The 19,486-nt window shown below is 39.6% G+C and overlaps 2 protein-coding genes across 7 annotated transcripts in view; one reads left to right on the forward strand and one right to left on the reverse strand.

Annotated features, from left to right (window-relative positions):
• IL36G (interleukin 36 gamma) overlaps positions 1-19,486 on the reverse strand; it is a 192,097-nt gene that overhangs the window by 169,247 nt on the left and 3,364 nt on the right. For 5 of the 6 annotated variants that reach the window (XM_063594690.1, XM_055107397.2, XM_055107399.2 and 2 more), the window contains exon 2: positions 14,462-14,560. Coding sequence is in view for 1 of the 6 variants with exons in the window: in XM_057301239.2 (XP_057157222.1) it covers positions 14,427-14,560 (134 nt within the window). In the remaining 5 variants the exon portion in view is untranslated. Of the gene's footprint in view, positions 1-13,622; positions 14,561-19,486 lie in introns of those variants that run through there. The other variant, XM_057301239.2, reaches the window with a different exon arrangement.
• IL1A (interleukin 1 alpha) lies at positions 1,390-12,141 on the forward strand. The gene is made up of 7 exons (XM_003804504.5): positions 1,390-1,461; positions 2,121-2,175; positions 3,135-3,183; positions 4,072-4,294; positions 6,252-6,422; positions 7,795-7,919; positions 10,098-12,141. Exons 2-7 carry the CDS (start codon positions 2,129-2,131, stop codon positions 10,296-10,298), a joined length of 816 nt encoding a protein of 271 aa, XP_003804552.1. The 5' UTR covers positions 1,390-1,461; positions 2,121-2,128; the 3' UTR covers positions 10,299-12,141.

A 19,486-nucleotide genomic window follows, 5' to 3' on the forward strand; every position in this document is an offset into this window, starting at 1 on the left:
TTACATTGCTTACATCCAAGTGTGGTTATTTCTGTGGCTCCTGTTATAACTATTATAGCACCAGGTCTATGACCAGGAGAATTAGACTGGCATTAAATCAGAATAAGAGATTTTGCACCTGCAATAGACCTTATGACACCTAACCAACCCCATTATTTACAATTAAACAGGAACAGAGGGAATACTTTATCCAACTCACACAAGCTGCTTTCCTCCCAGATCCATGCTTTTTTGCTTTTATTATTTTTTACAGATGGGGGCTTCACTATGTTGCCCACACTGGACTAAAACTCTGGGCCTCAAGTGATTGTCCTGCCTCAGCCTCCTGAATAGCTGGGACTGCAGGGGCATGCCATCACACCTAGTTCATTTCCTTTATTTAAAATATACATGGCTTAAACTCCAACTGGGAACCCAAAACATTCATTTGCTAAGAGTCTGGTGTTCTACCACCTGAACTAGGCTGGCCACAGGAATTATAAAAGCTGAGAAATTCTTTAATAATAGTAACCAGGCAACACCAATGAAGTCTCATATGTAAAAATCCATGCCTTCCTTTCTCCCAATCTCCATTCCCAAACTTAGCCACTGGCTTCTGGCTGAGGCCTTACGCATACCTCCCAGGGCTTGCACACACCTTCTTCTACAGAAGACACACCTTGGGCGTATCCTACAGAAGACCAGGCTTCTCTCTGGTCCTTGGTAGAGGGCTACTTTACTGTAACAGGGCCAGGGTGGAGAGTTCTCTCCTGAAGCTCCATCCCCTCTGTAGGAAATGTGTTGACAATATTCAGAAGAGTAAGAGGATCCAGACTTCTTTGTGCTCAAATACCACTGTTCTCTTCTCTACCCTGCCCTAACCAGGAGCTTGTCACCCCAAACTCTGAGGTGATTTATGCCTTAATCAAGCAAACTTCCCTCTTCAGAAAAGATGGCTCATTTTCCCTCAAAAGTTGCCAGGAGCTGCCAAGTATTCTGCCAATTCACCCTGGAGCACAGTCAACAAATTCAGCCAGAACACAACTACAGCTACTATTAGAACTATTATTATTAATAAATTCCTCTCCAAATCTAGCCCCTTGACTTCGGATTTCACGATTTCTCCCTTCCTCCTAGAAACTTGATAAGTTTCCTGTGCTTCCCTTTTTCTAAGACTACATGTTTGTCATCTTATAAAGCAAAGGGGTGAATAAATGAACCAAATCAATAACTTCTGGAATATCTGCAAACAACAATAATATCAGCTATGCCATCTTTCACTATTTTAGCCAGTATCGAGTTGAATGAACATAGAAAAATACAAAACTGAATTCTTCCCTGTAAATTCCCCGTTTTGACGACGCACTTGTAGCCACGTAGCCACGCCTACTTAAGACAATTACAAAAGGCGAAGAAGACTGACTCAGGCTTAAGCTGCCAGCCAGAGAGGGAGTCATTTCATTGGCGTTTGAGTCAGCAAAGGTATTGTCCTCACATCTCTGGCTATTAAAGTATTTTCTGTTGTTGTTTTTCTCTTTGACTGTTTTCTCTCACATTGCCTTCTCTAAAGCTACAGCCTCTCCTTTCTTTTCTTGTCCCTCCCTGGTTTGGTATGTGACCTAGAATTACAGTCAGATTTCAGAAAATGATGCTCTCATTTTGCTGATAAGGACTGATTCGTTTTACTGAGGGACAGCAGAACTAGTTTCCTGTGAGGGCATGGGTGAATACAACTGAGGCTTCTCATGGGAGGGAATCTCTACTATCCAAAATTATTAGGAGAAAATTGAACATTTCTAACTCTGTCTCTCTCTTACCTCTGTGTAAGGCAAATACCTTATTCTTGTGGTGTTTTTGTAACCTCTTCAAACTTTCATTGATTGAATGCCTGTTCTGTGCAATACATTAGGTTGGGCACATAAGGAATACCAATATAAATAAAACATTCTAAAAGAAGTTTACGATCTAATAAAGGAGACAGGTACATAGCAAACTAATTCAAAGGAGCTAGAAGATGGAGAAAATGCTGAATGTGGACATTCAACAAAGTTTTCAGGAAGCACAAAGAGGAGGGGCTCCCCTCACAGATATCTGGATTAGAGGCTGGCTGAGCTGATGGTGGCTGGTGTTCTCTGTTGCAGAAGTCAAGATGGCCAAAGTTCCAGACATGTTTGAAGACCTGAAGAACTGTTACAGGTAAGGAGTAAGATTTATCTCTTGTGATTTAATGAGGGTTTCAAGGCTCACCAGAATCCAGCTAGGCATAACAGTGGCCAGCATGGGGGCAGGCCGGCAGAGGCTGTAGAGATGTGTACTAGTCCTGAAGTCAGAGCAGGTTCAGAGAAGACCCAGAAAAACTAAGCATTCAGTATGTTAAACTGAGATTACATTGGCAGGGAGACTGCCATTTTAGAAAAATTATTTTTGAGGGCTGCTGAGCCCTACATGAATATCAGCATCAACTTAGACACAGCCTCTGTTGAGATCACATGCCCTGATATAAGAATGGGTTTTACTGGTCCATTCTCAGGAAAACTTGATCTCATTCAGGAACAGGAAATGGCTCCACAGCAAGCTGGGCATGTGAACTCACATATGCAGGCAAATCTCACTCAGATGTAGAAGAAAGGTAAATGAACACAAAGATAAAACTAAGGAACATATTAAACTAACATGATGTTTCCATTATCTGTAGTAAATACTAACACAAACTAGGCTGTCAAAATTTTGCCTGGATATTTTACTAAGTATAAATTATGAAATCTGTTTTAGTGAATACATGAAAGTAATGTGTAACATATAATCTATTTGGTTAAAATAAAAATGAAGTGCTTCAAAACCTTTCTTTTCTCTAAAGGAGCTTAACATTCTTCCCTGAACTTCAATTAAAGCTCTTCAATTTGTTAGCCAAGTCCAATTTTTACAGATAAAGTACAGGTAAAGCTCAAAGCCTGTCTTGATGACTACTAATTCCAGATTAGTAAGATATGAATTGCTCTACCTATGTGTATGTGTAGAAGTCCTTAAATTTCAAAGATGACAGTAATGGCCATGTGTATGTGTGTGACCCACAACTATCATGGTCATTAAAGTACATTGGCCAGAGACCACACTGAAATAACAACAATTACATTCTCATCGTCTTATTTTGACAGTGAAAATGAAGAAGACAGTTCCTCCATTGATCATCTGTCTCTGAATCAGGTAAGCAAATGACTGTAATTCTCATGGAACTGCTATTCTTACACAGTGGTTTCTTCATCCAAAGAGAACAGCAATGACTTGAATCTTAAATACTTTTGTTTTACCCTCACTAGAGGTCCAGAGACCTGTCTTTCATTATAAGTGAGACCAGCTGCCTCTCTAAACTAATAGTTGATGTGCATTGGCTTCTCCCAGAATAGAGCAGAACTATCCCAAATCCCTGAGAACTGGAGTCTCCTGGGGCAGGCTTCATCAGGATGTTAGTTATGCCATCCTGAGAAAGGCCCCGCAGGCCGCTTCACCAGGTGTCTGTCTCCTAACGTGATGTGTTGTGGTTGTCTTCTCTGACACCAGCATCAGAGGTTAGAGAAAGTCTCCAAACATGAAGCTGAGAGAGAGGAAGCAAGCCAGTTGAAAGTGAGAAGTCTACAGCCACTCATCAATCTGTGTTATTGTGTTTGGAGACCACAAATAGACACTATAAGTACTGCCTAGTATGTCTTCAGTACTGGCTTTAAAAGCTGTCCCCAAAGGAGTATTTCTAAAATATTTTGAGCATTGTTAAGCAGATTTTTAACCTCCTGAGAGGGAACTAATTGGAAAGCTACCACTCACTACAATCATTGTTAACCTATTTAGTTACAACATCTCATTTTTGAGCATGCAAATAAATGAAAAAGTCTTCCTAAAAAAATCATCTTTTTATCCGGAAGGAGGAAGGAAGGTGAGACAAAAGGGAGAGAGGGAGGGAAGCCTAATGAAACACCAGTTACCTAAGACCAGAATGGAGATCCTCCTCACTACCTCTGTTGAATACAGCACCTACTGAAAGAACTTTCATTCCCTGACCATGAACAGCCTCTCAGCTTCTGTTTTCCTTCCTCATAGAAATCCTTCTATCATGTAAGCTATGGCCCACTCCATGAAGGCTGCATGGATCAATCTGTGTCTCTGAGTATCTCTGAAACCTCTAAAACATCCAAGCTTACCTTCAAGGAGAGCATGGTGGTAGTAGCGACCAACGGGAAGGTTCTGAAGAAGAGACGGTTGAGTTTAAGCCAATCCATCACTGATGATGACCTGGAGGCCATCGCCAATGACTCAGAGGAAGGTAAGGGGTCAAGCACAATAATATCTTTCTTTTACAGTTTTAAGCAAGTAGGGACAGTAGAATTTAGGGGAAAATTAAACGTGGAGTCAGAATAACAAGAATACAACCAAGCATTAGTCTGGTAACTATACAGAGGAAAATTAATTTTTATTCTTCTCTAGGAGGGAGAAATGAGCAGTGGCCTGAATCGAGAATACTTGCTCACAGCCATTATTTCTTAGCCATATTGTAAAGGTCGTGTGACTTTTAGCCTTTCAGGAGAAAGCAGTAATAAGACCACTTACGAGCTATGTTCCTCTCATACTAACTGTGCCTCCTTGGGCATGTTACATAATCTTTCCGTGATTCAGTTTCCTCTACTGTAAAATGGAGATAATCAGAATCCCCCACTCATTGGATTGTTGTAAAGATTAAGAGTCTCAGGCTTTACAGACTGAGCTAGCTGGGCCCTCCTGACTGTTATAAAGATTAAATGAGTCAACATCCCCTAACTTCTGGACTAGAATAATGTCTGGTACAAAGTAAGCACCCAATAAATGTTAGCTATTACTATCATTATTATTATTATTTTATTTTATTTTTTTGAGATGGAGTCTGGCTCTGTCACCCAGGCTGGAGTGCAGTGGTGCAATCTCGGCTCACTGCAAGCTCTGCCTCCTGGGTTCATGCCATTCTCCTGCCTCAGCCTCCCGAGTAGCTGGGAATACAGGCACCCGCCACTGCTCCCGGCTAATTTTTTGTATTTTTAGTAGAGACGGGGTTCCTCCGTGGTCTCCATCTCCTCATGATCCACCCACCTCGGCCTCCCAAAGTGCCGGGATTACAGGCGTGAGCCACCGTGCCCGGCCTATTATTATTATTATTATTACTACTACTACTACCTATATGAATACTACCAGCAATACTAATTTATTAATGACTGGATTATGTCTAAACCTCACAAGAATCTTACCTTCTCATTTTACATAAAAGGAAACTAAGCTCATTGAGATAGGTAAACTGCCCAATGGCATACATCTGTAAGTGGGAGAGCCTCAAATCTAATACAGTTCTACCTGAGTAAAAAAATCATGGTTTCTCCTCCATCCCTTTACTGTACAAGCCTCCACATGAACTATAAACCCAATATTCCTGTTTTTAAGATAATACCTAAGCAATAACGCGTGTTCACCTAGAAGGTTTTAAAATGTAACAAAATATAAGAAAATAAAAATCACTCATATCGTCAGTGAGAGTTTACTACTGCCAGCACTATGGTATGTTTCCTTAAAATCTTTGCTATACACATACCTACATGTGAACAAATATGTCTAACATCAAGACCACACTATTTACAACTTTATATCCAGCTTTTCTTACTTAGCAATGTATTGAGGACATTTTAGAGTGCCCGTTTTTCACCATTATAAGCAATGCAACAATGAACATCTGTATAAATAAATATTCATTTCTCTCACCCTTTATTTCCTTAGAATATATTCCTAGAAGTAGAATTTCCCAGAGCCATGAGGATTTGTGACGCTATTGATATGTGCCACTTTGCAGAAACGTGGTGTGTCTGCACTCTCTGTGACATATATAATTATTTTTAATGCATTCATTTTTTTCTCAGAGTGCATTCGTTTGAAAACATAGACGGGAAATACCGGTAGTCTTCCTTGTCAGTTAGAAACACCCAAACAATGAAAAATGAAAAAGTTGCGCAAATAGTCTCTAAAAACAATGAAACTATTGCCTGAGGAATTGAAGTTTAAAAAGAAGCACATAAGCAACAACAAGGATAATCCTAGAAAACCAGTTCTGCTGACTGGGTGATTTCACTTCTCTTTGCTTCCTCATCTGGATTGGAATATTCCTAATATCCCCTCCAGAACTATTTTCCCTGCTTGTACTAGACTGTGTATATCATCTGTGTTTGTACATAGACATTAATCTGCACTTGTGATCATGGTTTTAGAAATCATCAAGCCTAGGTCAGCACCTTTTAGCTTCCTGAGCAATGTGAAATACAACTTTATGAGGATCATCAAATACGAATTCATCCTGAATGACGCCCTCAATCAAAGTATAATTCGAGCCAATGATCAGTACCTCACGGCTGCTGCATTACATAATCTGGATGAAGCAGGTACATTAAAATGGCACCAGACATTTCTGTCATCCTCCCCTCCTTTCATTTACTTATTTATTTATTTCAATCTTTCTGCTTGCAAAAAACATACCTCTTCAGAGTTCTGGGTTGCACAATTCTTCTAGAATAGCTTGAAGCACAGCACCCCCATAAAAATCCCAAGCCAGGGCAGAAGGTTCAACTAAATCTGGAAGTTCCACAAGAGAGAAGTTTCCTATCTTTGAGAGTAAAGGGTTGTGCACAAAGCTAGCTGATGTACTACCTCTTTGGTTCTTTCAGACACTCTTACCCTCAATTTTAAAACTGAGGAAACTGACTGTCAGACATATTAAATGATTTACTCAGATTTACCCAGAAGCCAATGAAGAACAATCACTCTCCTTTAAAAAGTCTGTTGATCAAACTCACAAGTAACACCAAACTAGGAAGGTCTTTATTATCTCTGATAACATATTTGTGAGGCAAAACCTCCAACAAGCTACAAATATGGCTTAAAGGATGAAGTTTAGTGTCCAAAAACTTTTATCACACACATCCAATTTTCATGGCAGACATGTTTTAGTTTCAACAGTATACATATTTTCAAAGGTCCAGAGAGGCAATTTTGCAATAAACAAGCAAGACTTTTTCTGATTGGATGCACTTCAGCTAACATGCTTTCAACTCTACATTTACAAATTATTTTGTGTTCTATTTTCCTACTTAATATTATTTCTGCAATTTTCCCAATATTGACATCGTATATGTATTTGCCATTTTTAATATCACTAGACAATTCAATCAGGTTGCTATGTTGGTCCCTTGGGTTTACTCTAAATAGCTTGATTGCAAATATCTTTGTATATATTATTGTTTTTTCTCCTATCTTGTAATTTCTTTGAGCACATCCCAAAGAGGAATGCCTAGATCAATGGGCATAAACAATTTGACAGCTCTTATTAAACATTATTCTGTAAGTAAAAACTGAACTACTTTTCAGTATCACTAGCAACATATGAGTGTATCAGCTTCCTAAACCCCTCCATGTTAGGTCATTATGAACTTATGATCTAGCAAATTACAGGGTCTTATCCCACTAATGAAATTATAAGAGATTCAACACTTATTCAGCCCCCAAGGATTCATTCAACGTAGAAAATTCTAAGAACATTAACCAAGTATTTACCTGCCTAGTGAGTGTGGAAGACATTGTGAAGGACACAAAGATGTATAGAATTCCATTCCTGACTTCCAGGTATTTACACCATAGGTGGGGACCTAACTACACACACACACACACACACACACCATGCACACACAATCTACATCAACACTTGATTTTATACAAATACAATGAATTTACTTTCTTTTTGGTTCTTCTCTTCACCAGTGAAATTTGACATGGGTGCTTATAAGTCATCAAAGGATGATGCTAAAATTACCGTGATTCTAAGAATCTCAAAAACTCAATTGTATGTGACTGCCCAAGATGAAGACCAACCAGTGCTGCTGAAGGTCAGTTGTCCTTTGTCTCCAACTTACCTTCATTTACATCTCATATGTTTGTAAATAAGCCCAATAGGCAGACACCTCTAACAAGGTGACACCGTCCTCTTTCCTTCCTACCACAGCCCCCACCTGCCCACCCCACTCCCATCAATTCCAGAGGCATGCCTAGGCAGGATCTATGAGAAAATATAACAGAGAGTAAGAGGAAAATTACCTTCTTTCTTTTTCCTTTCCCTGCCTGACCTTATTCACCTCCCATCCCAGAGCATCCATTTATTCCATTGATCTTTACTGACATCTATTATCTGACCTACACAATACTAGACATTAGGACAATGTGGCCTGCCTCCAAGAAACTCAAATAAGCCAACTGAGATCAGAGAGGATTAATCACCTGCCAATGGGCACAAAGCAACAAGCTGGGAGCCAAGCCCCAAAATGGGGCCTGCTGCTTCCAGTGCCCCTCTCTCTGCATTGATGTCAGCATTATCCTTCGTCCCAGTCCTGTCTCCACTACCACTTTCCCCCTCAAACACACACACACACACAACAGCCTTAGATGTTTTCTCCACTGATAAGTAGGTGACTCAATTTGTAAGTATATAATCCAAGACCTTCTATTCCCAACTAGAATTTATGTGCCTGCCTGTGCTTTTCTACCTGGATCAAGTGATGTCTACAGAGTAGGGCAGTAGCTTCATTCATGAACTCATTCAACAAGCATTATTCACTGAGAGGCTTCTATTTTTCAGGCATAGTGCCAACAGCAGTGTAGACAGTGGTGCATCAAAGCCTCTAGTCTCATAGAACTTAGTCTTCTGGAGGATATGGAAAACAGACAACCCAAACAACCAATAAAAGAGCAAGATGCTGCAAAAAAAAAAAAAAAAATGAATAGGGTGCTAAGATAGAGAAAAGTGGGAGAGTGCTATTTAGACAAAGTGGTAAAAACAAAGCCCCTTGTGAGATGAGAGCTGCCGATGGGAGGGGGCGGGTCATGGTTGTGGGGTTTTGGGTAGGACATTCAGAGGAGTCTGAATGCACCCAGGCCCTACAACTTCAAGATGGTAAAGGACAGCTCCAAGGATCAGAAGAAGCATTCTTGGAACTGGGGCATTTTGAGAAGGAGGAAAAATATGCAGAGACTAGTGCTTGCAGAGCTTGCATTTGGATTTCATTTGAGGTACAATGAAAACCCATTAATGGGTTTCAGACAGTGCAATGGCCTGACCTCACTTATATTTCCTAAAATAGAAAACAGATCAGAAGGAAGGCAATAGAGAAGCAGAAAGTCCAATGAGGAGGTTTCACAGCAGTCATGGGGGTGGGGTAAGGAAAAGAAGTAGAAAGAAACAGACAGAATTGGGTTATATTTTGGAGACAGAACCAACAGAAGGAAGAGGAGAAACAACATTTACTGAGAAGGGAAAAAGTAGGAGAGGAATAGGTTTGGGAAATAAATCCTGCTGACATTGGAAACCCCAAGGAAGCCTCAAAAGTATATTTACTTGCTTTAGATTTAAAAGAGTAGGAAAGAAGCATCTCAACTTGGAATTTGAAATCTATTTTTTCCATAAAAGTATTGTTAAATTCTACTTATACTCACAAGAAAAGTACATTCTAAAGAGTATATTGAAAGAGTTTACTGATATACTTAGGAATTTTGTGTGTGTGTGTGTGTGTATGTGTGTGTGTGTGTGTTTAACCTTCAATTGTTGACTTAAATACTGAGATAAATGTCATCTAAATGCTAAATTGATTTCCCAAAGGTATGATTTGTTCACTTGGAGATCAAAATGTTTAGGGGGCTTAGAATCACTGTAGTGCTCAGATTTGATGCAAAATGTCTTAGGCCTATGTTGAAGGCAGGACAGAAACAATGTTTCCCTCCTACCTGCCTGGATACAGTAAGATACTAGTGTCACTGACAATCTTCATAACTAATTTAGATCTCTCTCCAATCAACTAAGGAAATCAACTCTTATTAATAGACTGGGCCACACATCTACTAGGCATGTAATAAATGCTTGCTGAATGAACAAATGAATGAAAAGCCTATAGCATTACGTTACAACCATAGTCCTAAAGTGCTGTTTCTCGTGAAGGCCAAATGCTAAGGGATTGAGCTTCAGTCCTTTTTCTAACATCTTGTTCTCTAACAGAATTCTCTTCTTTTCTTCATAGGAGATGCCTGAGATACCCAAAACCATCACAGGTAGTGAGACCAACCTCCTCTTCTTCTGGGAAACTCACGGCACTAAGAACTATTTCACATCAGTTGCCCATCCAAACTTGTTTATTGCCACAAAGCAAGACTACTGGGTGTGCTTGGCAGGGGGGCCACCCTCTATCACTGACTTTCAGATACTGGAAAACCAGGCTTAGGTCTGGAGTCTCACTTGTCTCACTTGTGCAGTGTTGACAGTTCATATGTACCATGTACATGAAGAAGCTAAATCCTTTACTGTTAGTCATTTGCTGAGCATGTACTGAGCCTTGTAATTCTAAATGAATGTTTACACTCTTTGTAAGAGTGGAACCAACACTAACATATAATGTTGTTATTTAAAGAACACCCTATATTTTGCATAGTACCAATCATTTTAATTATTATTCTTCATAACAATCTTAGGAGGACCAGAGCTACTGACTATGGCTACCAAAAAGACTCTACCCATATTACAGATGGGCAAATTAAGGCATAAGAAAACTAAGAAATATGCACAATAGCAGTTGAACCAAGAAGCCACAGACCTAGGATTTCATGATTTCATTTCAACTGTTTGCCTTCTACTTTTAAGTTGCTGATGAACTCTTAATCAAATAGCATAAGTTTCTGGGACCTCAGTTTTATCATTTTCAAAATGGAGGGAATAATACCTAAGCCTTCCTGCCGCAACAGTTTTTTATGCTAATCAGGGAGGTCATTTTGGTAAAATACTTCTTGAAGCCGAGCCTCAAGATGAAGGCAAAGCACGAAATGTTATTTTTTAATTATTATTTATATATGTATTTATAAATATATTTAAGATAATTATAACGTATTATATTTATGGGAGCCCCTTCATCCTCTGAGTGTGACCAGGCATCCTCCACAATAGCAGACAGTGTTTTCTGGGATGAGTAAGTTTGATTTCATTAATACAGGGCATTTTGGTCCAAGTTGTGCTTATCCCATAGCCAGGAAACTCTGCATTCTAGTACTTGGGAGACCTGTAATCATATAATAAATGTACATTAATTACCTTGAGCCGGTAATTGGTCCGATCTTTGACTCTTTTGCCATTAAACTTACCTGGGCATTCTTGTTTCATTCAATTCCACCTGCAATCAAGTCCTACAAGCTAAAATTAGATGAACTCAACTTTGACAACCATGAGACCACTGTTATCAAAACTTTCTTTTCTGGAATGTAATCAATGTTTCTTCTAGGTTCTAAAAATTGTGATCAGACCATAATGTTACATTATTATCAACAATAGTGATTGATAGAGTGTTATCAGTCATAACTAAATAAAGCTTGCAACAAAATTCTCTGACACATAGTTATTCATTGTCTTAATCATTATTTTACTGCATTGTAATTAGGGACAAATGGTAAATGTTTACATAAATAATTGTATTTAGTGTTACTTTATAAAATCAAACCAAGATTTTATATTTTTTTCTCCTCTTTGTTAGCTGCCAGTATGCATAAATGGCATTAAGAATGATAATATTTCCGGGTTCACTTAAAGCTCACATTACACATACACAAAACATGTGTTCCCATCTTTATACAAACTCACACATACAGAGCTACATTAAAAACAACTAATAGGCCAGGCACGGTGGCTCAGACCTGTAATCCCAGCACTTTGGGAGGCCAAGGTGGGAAGATCACTTGAGGTCAGGAGTTCAAGACCAGCCTAGGCAACATAGTGAGATCTCATCTCTACAAATAAAAAATAAAAAAATGAGCTGGACATGGTAGTACACACCTGTAGTCCCAGCTACTTGGGAGGCTTGAGGTGGGAGGATCACTTGAGCCTGGGAGATGGAGGCTGCAGTGAGCCATAATCACACCACTGCACCCCAGCCTGGGCAACAGAGTGAGACCCAGTCTCAAAAGATAAATTTTTAAAAATGTTAAAAAATATATAAAAGAGAATTTTAAAAGAACAACTAATAGATCAAAGCATGGATGCAAGATATATTTAGTTGGAAAATCAAGGTTAAAATCAAGGGATCTTGGAATTAGGTGTGGTAGATTTGGGTAAGGAGTAGTCTAAGATGACCCTGTTTCTTGGTACTGGAGACTGGATGAGTGGCAGCATCTTAACCATATTTTTGGTAGAAATATGGAGGTCTTCTCCATTCCAGGATGAATGATGAGTAAAATTTTAGGCATGTAATTTGAGCTACTAGAAGGACACTCAATTGCAGATGTACAATGGGGAGATGATAACCTATCTAGAACTCAGAAAAATAACTGTATATAGATATGAAAGACATCAGTAGGTATGTAGTAGATAAAATCCTAAAAGTGATGTCAAAGGGAGGAGAGAAGTATATGGTGAACACTGTTGGTTGTTCATGCAATTGCCATCTCTTCTTCTTCCTTACTGACAGAACCCTGATTTCATTGAGAAGTCAACATGCCCTTCCCCAATTGATGAATCCAATTGGTTTAAGATTATGTTCATTCTATTCTTACATGACTAAGTCACGTTGACTTAATCCTATCAAATGAGATGTCGATCTGGAAACAACTTCTGGAAAAGATTTTCTACCTTGATAAAATAAAGAGCCATATAGATGGTCCTTTATCTTCCTTCTTCCTTGAATGAGATATGTTCTATGAGGAAGTGAAGCTTAGAACTGTGGTCAGCAACTTGCAACGACTGGGAAGTCAGAGCCACACAGTGAAGAATGCAGAGTGGAAGGAGAAAAAGAGCCAGCATCTCTGACAACATTGTTACACCGAGAACCTACCTCCAGATTTTAAGAAAACAAGAAATGCTACTGTTATTAAGCCATTTTCACTGGGTTTGCTATGACTTGCAGTCAAATCTAGCTTAACTGATACAGAGCACCACAGAGAACTGGTCTCTCGTTTGTCTCATCCTGTTCTTTCTAGCAGCCACGACTTTCCTAGGGTTTCCTTAGCCCAAGTCTGGCTAGAGCAAGACTAAGTAAGACTTGATTCCTTAATGTCCTTTTGTTTTAAGAAATATTAAAGAATTATTTTTATATTAATATATTTTAAGAAATAAGGAAATACAAAACACTGAGCAAGCAACACAAATTCAAGAAATCTTAAAAAGTATAATAGCTGCTCAGTCTCTGATTAACAGTGAAATATGGAATCATTGTAGAAATGGCCTTGGAGCGTTATTCTCCCAGGCCAGCTATCCTTATGGTCTGCCCCACCTCCCTCATTGCCTAAACAGTAAGAGAGTCACCATGGTGAGACTCAACAGTCTTAGCACAGAACTTGTTACAGTCTATTTCTTTTCTTACAGTCCTATATATCAAGTTCCAAATCAATGAGAGTAAAGCCAAATCCCTGCCTTTAAACCCAAGGGACAGAAGCAAAAAGCCAAAAGATATTTCCCTAACCTTCCTCCCACTGAGTAGACTCCTCTGACATTTAAAAACCCCTACGCTTGAAATTTGAGGGGTGATGGAATTGTTGAGATGGTAATAATTATTGTGGTGGATATAAAATATGCTCGTGTATCTATATCTCTGAATGACTGAATGATTTATAAGTTTAATGGTTATATACATTTCTGACTTTTAAAAATGAATGTATGAGTATATGACAATATAATAATTTACAAAAAAATTTATTATCTATAACACCTCATTGAACTATACATAAAATAGATTAAATTATACCTCAGTAACAAGGGATTTTTTTTAATTTACAAGGAAAAAACTCTATATTCCATTTATTGCGTTGTGTATCCAGAGTGGTCTTTTTTTTTTTTTTTTTGTACCCTCTCTCAACCCTAGGCATGAGATGTTCATTTATCCTAAAATGCTCTATAGGGTAATCTACCTATCTTGTGGATACATTGTTTGCATTTCCCTGTCATTGGCTCTCACTGGCCAAGAACACCTTTGCTCCTTCTTCTCTAAAACTTATTCCTCACCAATTTTTCTTGTTATCAGAGTGGCTGACAAAGGGTGTTACGCAACCTTATGAGCTCTGGAGGGTAAACTGAGGTCTGGCTCAAAAGTATACATCCCTGGGCCTCACCTCTGGAGATTCAGTTTGGGTAGACCTTGAGCATCTTAATTTTTTTAAGCTCCAAAAGTAACTCTCATGTTTATCACTGGTTAAGAACCACTGCATGAAGAGAGTCCCAGATTAAGGATGGTTTTATTATAGTGTTAATAATGGCTTCCCTTTGGGCAAGTCAATCCAGGGTTAGAAAAGATGAGAACACACAACTTCCACCTATCCAGTAGAGGCCTTCTCACAGCCACAGGGACACCGGCAGGCCTCATTTGGAAATAAGGTACTCAACAGCACAGGTACCCCCATTTTATATACTCACTTATACTTGCGTAGAAGCTGAGGGGCCTGCCAAGCAGGTGCTTGCCTTTGGTGTCACTCTTCCAAAAGGTCTGGAGTGCTTTGCCCAATTGAGAGAGGCCTATGGAATAAGAAAAACATGAGTGGATGGTCCCTGTCTTATCTTCTCAACTCTCCACACTCTAAAATACGACTTTGGCTCCTAGCATGACAAGAGCCTTGATTTTCAGAGGAACACTCCCTTCTCATCTCCACCAAGAAGTAGAGCTAATTTCCTTCCACACAGCTCCTATTCACTATTTCGTAGATGGTGAAGTCATTTCTTTGTCATGTAAGGAGAAATGCTGTTACTATTTTTTAAAACAGAAAGGAGAGGGTTTATGGAGATTACAGAGAGGTATTCTTGATATGAATGTATTGCATCAATTTAGAAGATTTTTCAACAGATGTTTTGTGCATATGTAGAATAAAATGCTGCAATCCCAAGGTCTCAGGCTGGGATCACTAAGAACAAGTCATGCTGCAGACCTCATTACCACTTTTGATGGGATTACCTGAGTGGCGTTGGCAGGTATATCTCTATTGTGGCGGTGAGTGGACTGTGGCTTAATGTCACTAAGCATTTGGATCAGATAGATAATTCATCTTGTTCTGATCCATACCAAAGGAGTTTTCTTGAAGTTGTTTTGTGTTTGTTTTTGTATTTGTTTGTAGAGACAGGGTCTCACTATGTTGCCCAGGCTGTTCTCAAACTCCTGTCATCAAGCGACCCTCCCACCTTGACCTCCCAAAGTGCTGGAATTACAAGTGTAAGCCCCTGCACCTGGCCTTCACCAAAGGAAGTTCTTATTATAGATTTCCTGCATATTTGCCTACAGGAAGATGATGCACTGGCTAGAGGTGTGAATGTCAGGTCTCTTCTGCCATTCTAACCCTGTTATAAAGTAAAATTGGCTCTCCATCTTATAATTTAGTCTCCTTGAATTTAGAATACTGTAGAGTTTGGAATCAAGACCGGATTCAAATCTCATTTACTTTGTGATTTGGGCTAGTCTTTTAATCTCTCAATGTCAGTTTCCTTACTTGTAAAAATGGAGATAGTCATTACTATTAACACATCAAATATTTGTAATATCAAATGAGATAAAATACAGAAAGAGCTTAGCATAGCACCATGGATTTAGAGTGTTTGATTCATTCATTATTTTACTTAAAAGTAGCTATTATCACTTTTACTTAGTGAATGCATCCCTGAGAATCTAATCCACAATCATGATACCAATTAAATCAAGTTCCTGAATCCACACTGAGGGTTGGCTCAAGCAATTCTCCCACCTGGGTGAAGGTAAATATTCTACAAACCATCAGGTAAAGTTACTTGACCAGCCAGTCAGCCATCTTTGGTGACTTCAACCCAGCCATACTTATTTCTTTTCTGGGAGGGTTGGGGGTGTGGTTCATAGAGATGGGGTCTCTCTATGTTTCCCAGGCTGGTCTCAAATGCCTGGCTTCAAGCAATCCTGCCACCTTGGCTTCCCAAAGTGCTGGGATTACAAGCATGAACCACCGTACCCAGCCTGTATTTTGATTTTTACCATTGCATTTAGCAAAGTCTCTACTGATATTGTGGTAGACAAGGCAGAGACATATGGGCTATAAGAGCTAGTAGTATTATTGAATGGGCTTGTGGCTACTTATATATAGTGTGGTTACTGTATTGAAGGGATCTTTAAAAGGAGAAAGCCCTATTCATTCAAAAGACATTAATTTAGTTTCTATTTGGTGCCAAGAACAATGAATATAGTGGCCTACCCTCAGTTTACAGACTAGCAGGGAGAAAGATAAGCAAATAAGCTAATCACAATCCTTGAGAAAGGGATGTTTTGTCTGAGACTGAAGGATGATTAAGAGTCAACAAAGAGACTAGCCTGGCCAACATGGTGAAACCCCGTCTCTACTCAAAATACAAAGAAAAAAATTAGCTGGGAATGGTGGCAGGTGCCTGTAATCCCAGCTACTTGGGAGGCTGAGGCACCAGAATCACTTGAACACTGGAGGTGGAAGTTGCAGTGAGCTGAGATCACACCACTGTATTCCAGCTGGGAAACAGAGTGAGGCTCCATCTCAAAAAAAAAAGTAAGAAGACAACTGACCCAATTTAAAAATTGGCAAAGACTCTGAATAGAGATATACAAATGGCCAGTAAACACATAAAAAGATGCTTAACATCATTAGTCATCAAGGAAATACAAATAAAAACCACAATGTGATACCATTTCACAACCACTAGGATGGTTGTAATTTAAAAGATGGACAATAACAAGTGTTGTTGAGGATGTAAAGAAACTCGAACTTTCATACACTGCTGGTAGGAATGTAAAATGCTGCAGCTGCTTTGGAAAACAGTCTGGCAGTTCCTCAAATGGTTAAAGATAGAATTATCGTATGACACAGTAATTCCTCTCATTAGGTATATACCCATGAGTGTTGAAAACATATGTCTACACAAAAACTTATACATGAAAGTTCATAACAGCATTATTCATAATAGCCAAAAAGTGGAAAGAACCTAGATGTCCATCAACTGATGAATGGCAAATAAAATATTGTATATCCGCACAATAGAATACCCAGTCATAAAAGAATGAAGTACTGACACATGCTATGTGGATAAACCTTGAAAACAGCATACTAAGTGAAAGTGAAACTTAACCAATAGTCCCATAGACTGTTCTTTCGGATAAACATAGAAATTGACCCTTCTGGTCTTAAAGCTCGAAGCTTATATTTGTTTTGTTTGAGTGAGTTCCTTCCTGGGGAAAAGACTTCGGGCCTCTCAAAAAAAGTATCAAAGAACTGAAACTCGCCAGATCACCACATCCAGGCAATGAGACTTTGGACCACTCATTCATCAGGATTGCTTCCTTGCCCCTCCCTGGTTCCTGTTTTCTTACGCATTGTTACATTTCTTCCCTGCTATCCAAACCCCTGGTTTTAGGTCAGGGAGATGGATTTGAGATTGAGCCCCCATCTCCTCAGCTGCAGCACCTGATTAAAGCCTTCTTCCTTGGCAATACTTGTCATCTCAGTGGCTGGCTTTCTGTGCAGCGAGCAGCAGGACCTAGATCAAACCCATGATATTTTGGTAACAAAAGAAGCCCATCAGAGACCACAAATTGCATAATTTCATATATATGAAATGTCCAGAAGGCAAATCTATAGAGATGGATAGTAGATTCATGGTTTCTAGGAGCTGAGAGGAGGGGAGAATGGGGAGTGACTGCTAATGAGTATAGGGTTTCTTTAGGGGGTGATGAAAATGTTAGAAAATTGAATTGTACACTGTAAGTGGGAGAATTGTACGGTATGTAAATATCTCAATAAGGCTGCTAGAGTAAAAATAATAATAATCAACTAGAGAAATGAGAAAGAAAGGTTGGATTCCCAGACAGAGAGGAGTATGGAAAGGAAAAAACAAAGTGTCTGGATAACACTGAGCAAGGGGAGAGTAGTGTGGGCTAAGGCTAAGGGAGGTGGCTAATGCTGAGGGAGTAAAAGGCCAAGCCCTGCAGGGGCTTATAGGTCATTAGCCTGAGAGCAATGGAAAACCATTAAAAGCCACCAGGATTGTCCTGGTGTGGTGGCTCACACCTGTAATCCCAACACTTTAGGAGATGGAGGCAGATGGATCGCTTGAGCCAGGAGCTCGAGACCAACCTGGGGCAACATGGCAAGACCCCATCTCTACAAAAAATACAAAAATTACCCAGATGGGTGACTGAAGTGGGAGGATCGCTTAAGCCAGAGAGGTGGGGGCTGCAGTGAGCTGAGATCATGCCACTGCACTCCAGCCGGGCAATGGAGCCAGATCCTTCTAAAAAAAACAACACCAGGATCATGGAAAGCTACAGTGGATACTTTGATGAATGAGTTAAGAATTTTATTTATTTATTTATTTATTTATTTGGAGACAGGGTCTTGCTCTGCCTCCCATGCTGGAGTGCGGTGGCATGACCACAGTGCACTGCAGCCTTCAACTTTTGGGCTCAAGTGATCCTCCCACCTCAGCCTCCTGAGTAGAAGGGACTGCAGGTGCGTGCCACCATGCCTGGTTAATTTTTGTAATTTTTTTTTTTTTTTAAGAAATGAGGTCTTGCTATGTTGCCCAGTCTGGTCTCAAACTCCTGGGCTCAAGCAATCCTCTTGCCTCAGCTTCACAAAGTGCTGGGATTGATTACAGACATAAGCCACCATGCTTGGTAGAGTTGAGAATTTTTAAACCTGCCTAGCTATTTTCCCACATTTTGTGTCCTACAAAATAGACCGTCAAATACCCAAAGGATGGAAAAAAAGGAGGCAGAACTGGCCTATGTTGCTCCAAAGGACTAGGACCAGTAAGCAAGGAAGCTCATTTGAGTTCATTTTCAGTTTCCTAATAAGCAGGCGTCTCCAATAACAGGACAGGTAAGGCAGCTCACCAACACCAGCAGTATTCCTGCAAAGGTGCAGTACCTACATGGGGTCTGTGGAATACTCCAGCACTGCGTGGGATATCAGGCAAGGTGACTTCTAAAACTGACATGCATTCAACCACCTAGATTCTACAAAGACCAAAACAAAACTGCCTTCACTTTTCTGAAACTGTTGGTGAAGGAGTCCCTTTCTCAGTCATTAACAAAAATAATGATCAGTTTTCCTATTTTAAACATTTAATACACTATTGAAAATATCAAAATGCATAAATCCAGAAACCCTGGCTCTCTTCCAAACTCCCTATTTACGGCTAAAGAGAAGGGCTGCTGCAGTGGCTTCATGCCCTGCTGAGTACCCAACTGGTAAGCTGAACCTGGCCAACAGGTGCCCAGATATGACTGCCCCTCTACACACGACCTCTCCAGCATCCATGGAAGAGGAACCTTCATACACAAGGAGCCAAACGCATTTTCCAGACCTCTTTAAGAAACTGGAGAATAGATGAAACAGGACAAACTTCAAAAGAAAAAAAATTTAGGATTAAATTTTTTTTCAAAAGAAAAAAAATTTAGGA

This window comes from Pan paniscus, chromosome 12, assembly GCF_029289425.2.
Source record: "Pan paniscus chromosome 12, NHGRI_mPanPan1-v2.0_pri, whole genome shotgun sequence".
Classification (NCBI taxonomy): domain Eukaryota; kingdom Metazoa; phylum Chordata; class Mammalia; order Primates; family Hominidae; genus Pan; species Pan paniscus.

Coding starts and splice junctions, on each gene's coding strand:
- IL1A (XM_003804504.5), top strand. CDS start 2,129: ATGGCCAAAGTTCCAGACATGTTTGAAGACCTGAAGAACTGTTACAG. Junction 3,184..4,071: donor ATCATCTGTCTCTGAATCAG/GTAAGCAAATGA, acceptor CCTTCCTCATAG/AAATCCTTCTATCATGTAAG. Junction 7,920..10,097: donor ACCAACCAGTGCTGCTGAAG/GTCAGTTGTCCT, acceptor TTTTCTTCATAG/GAGATGCCTGAGATACCCAA.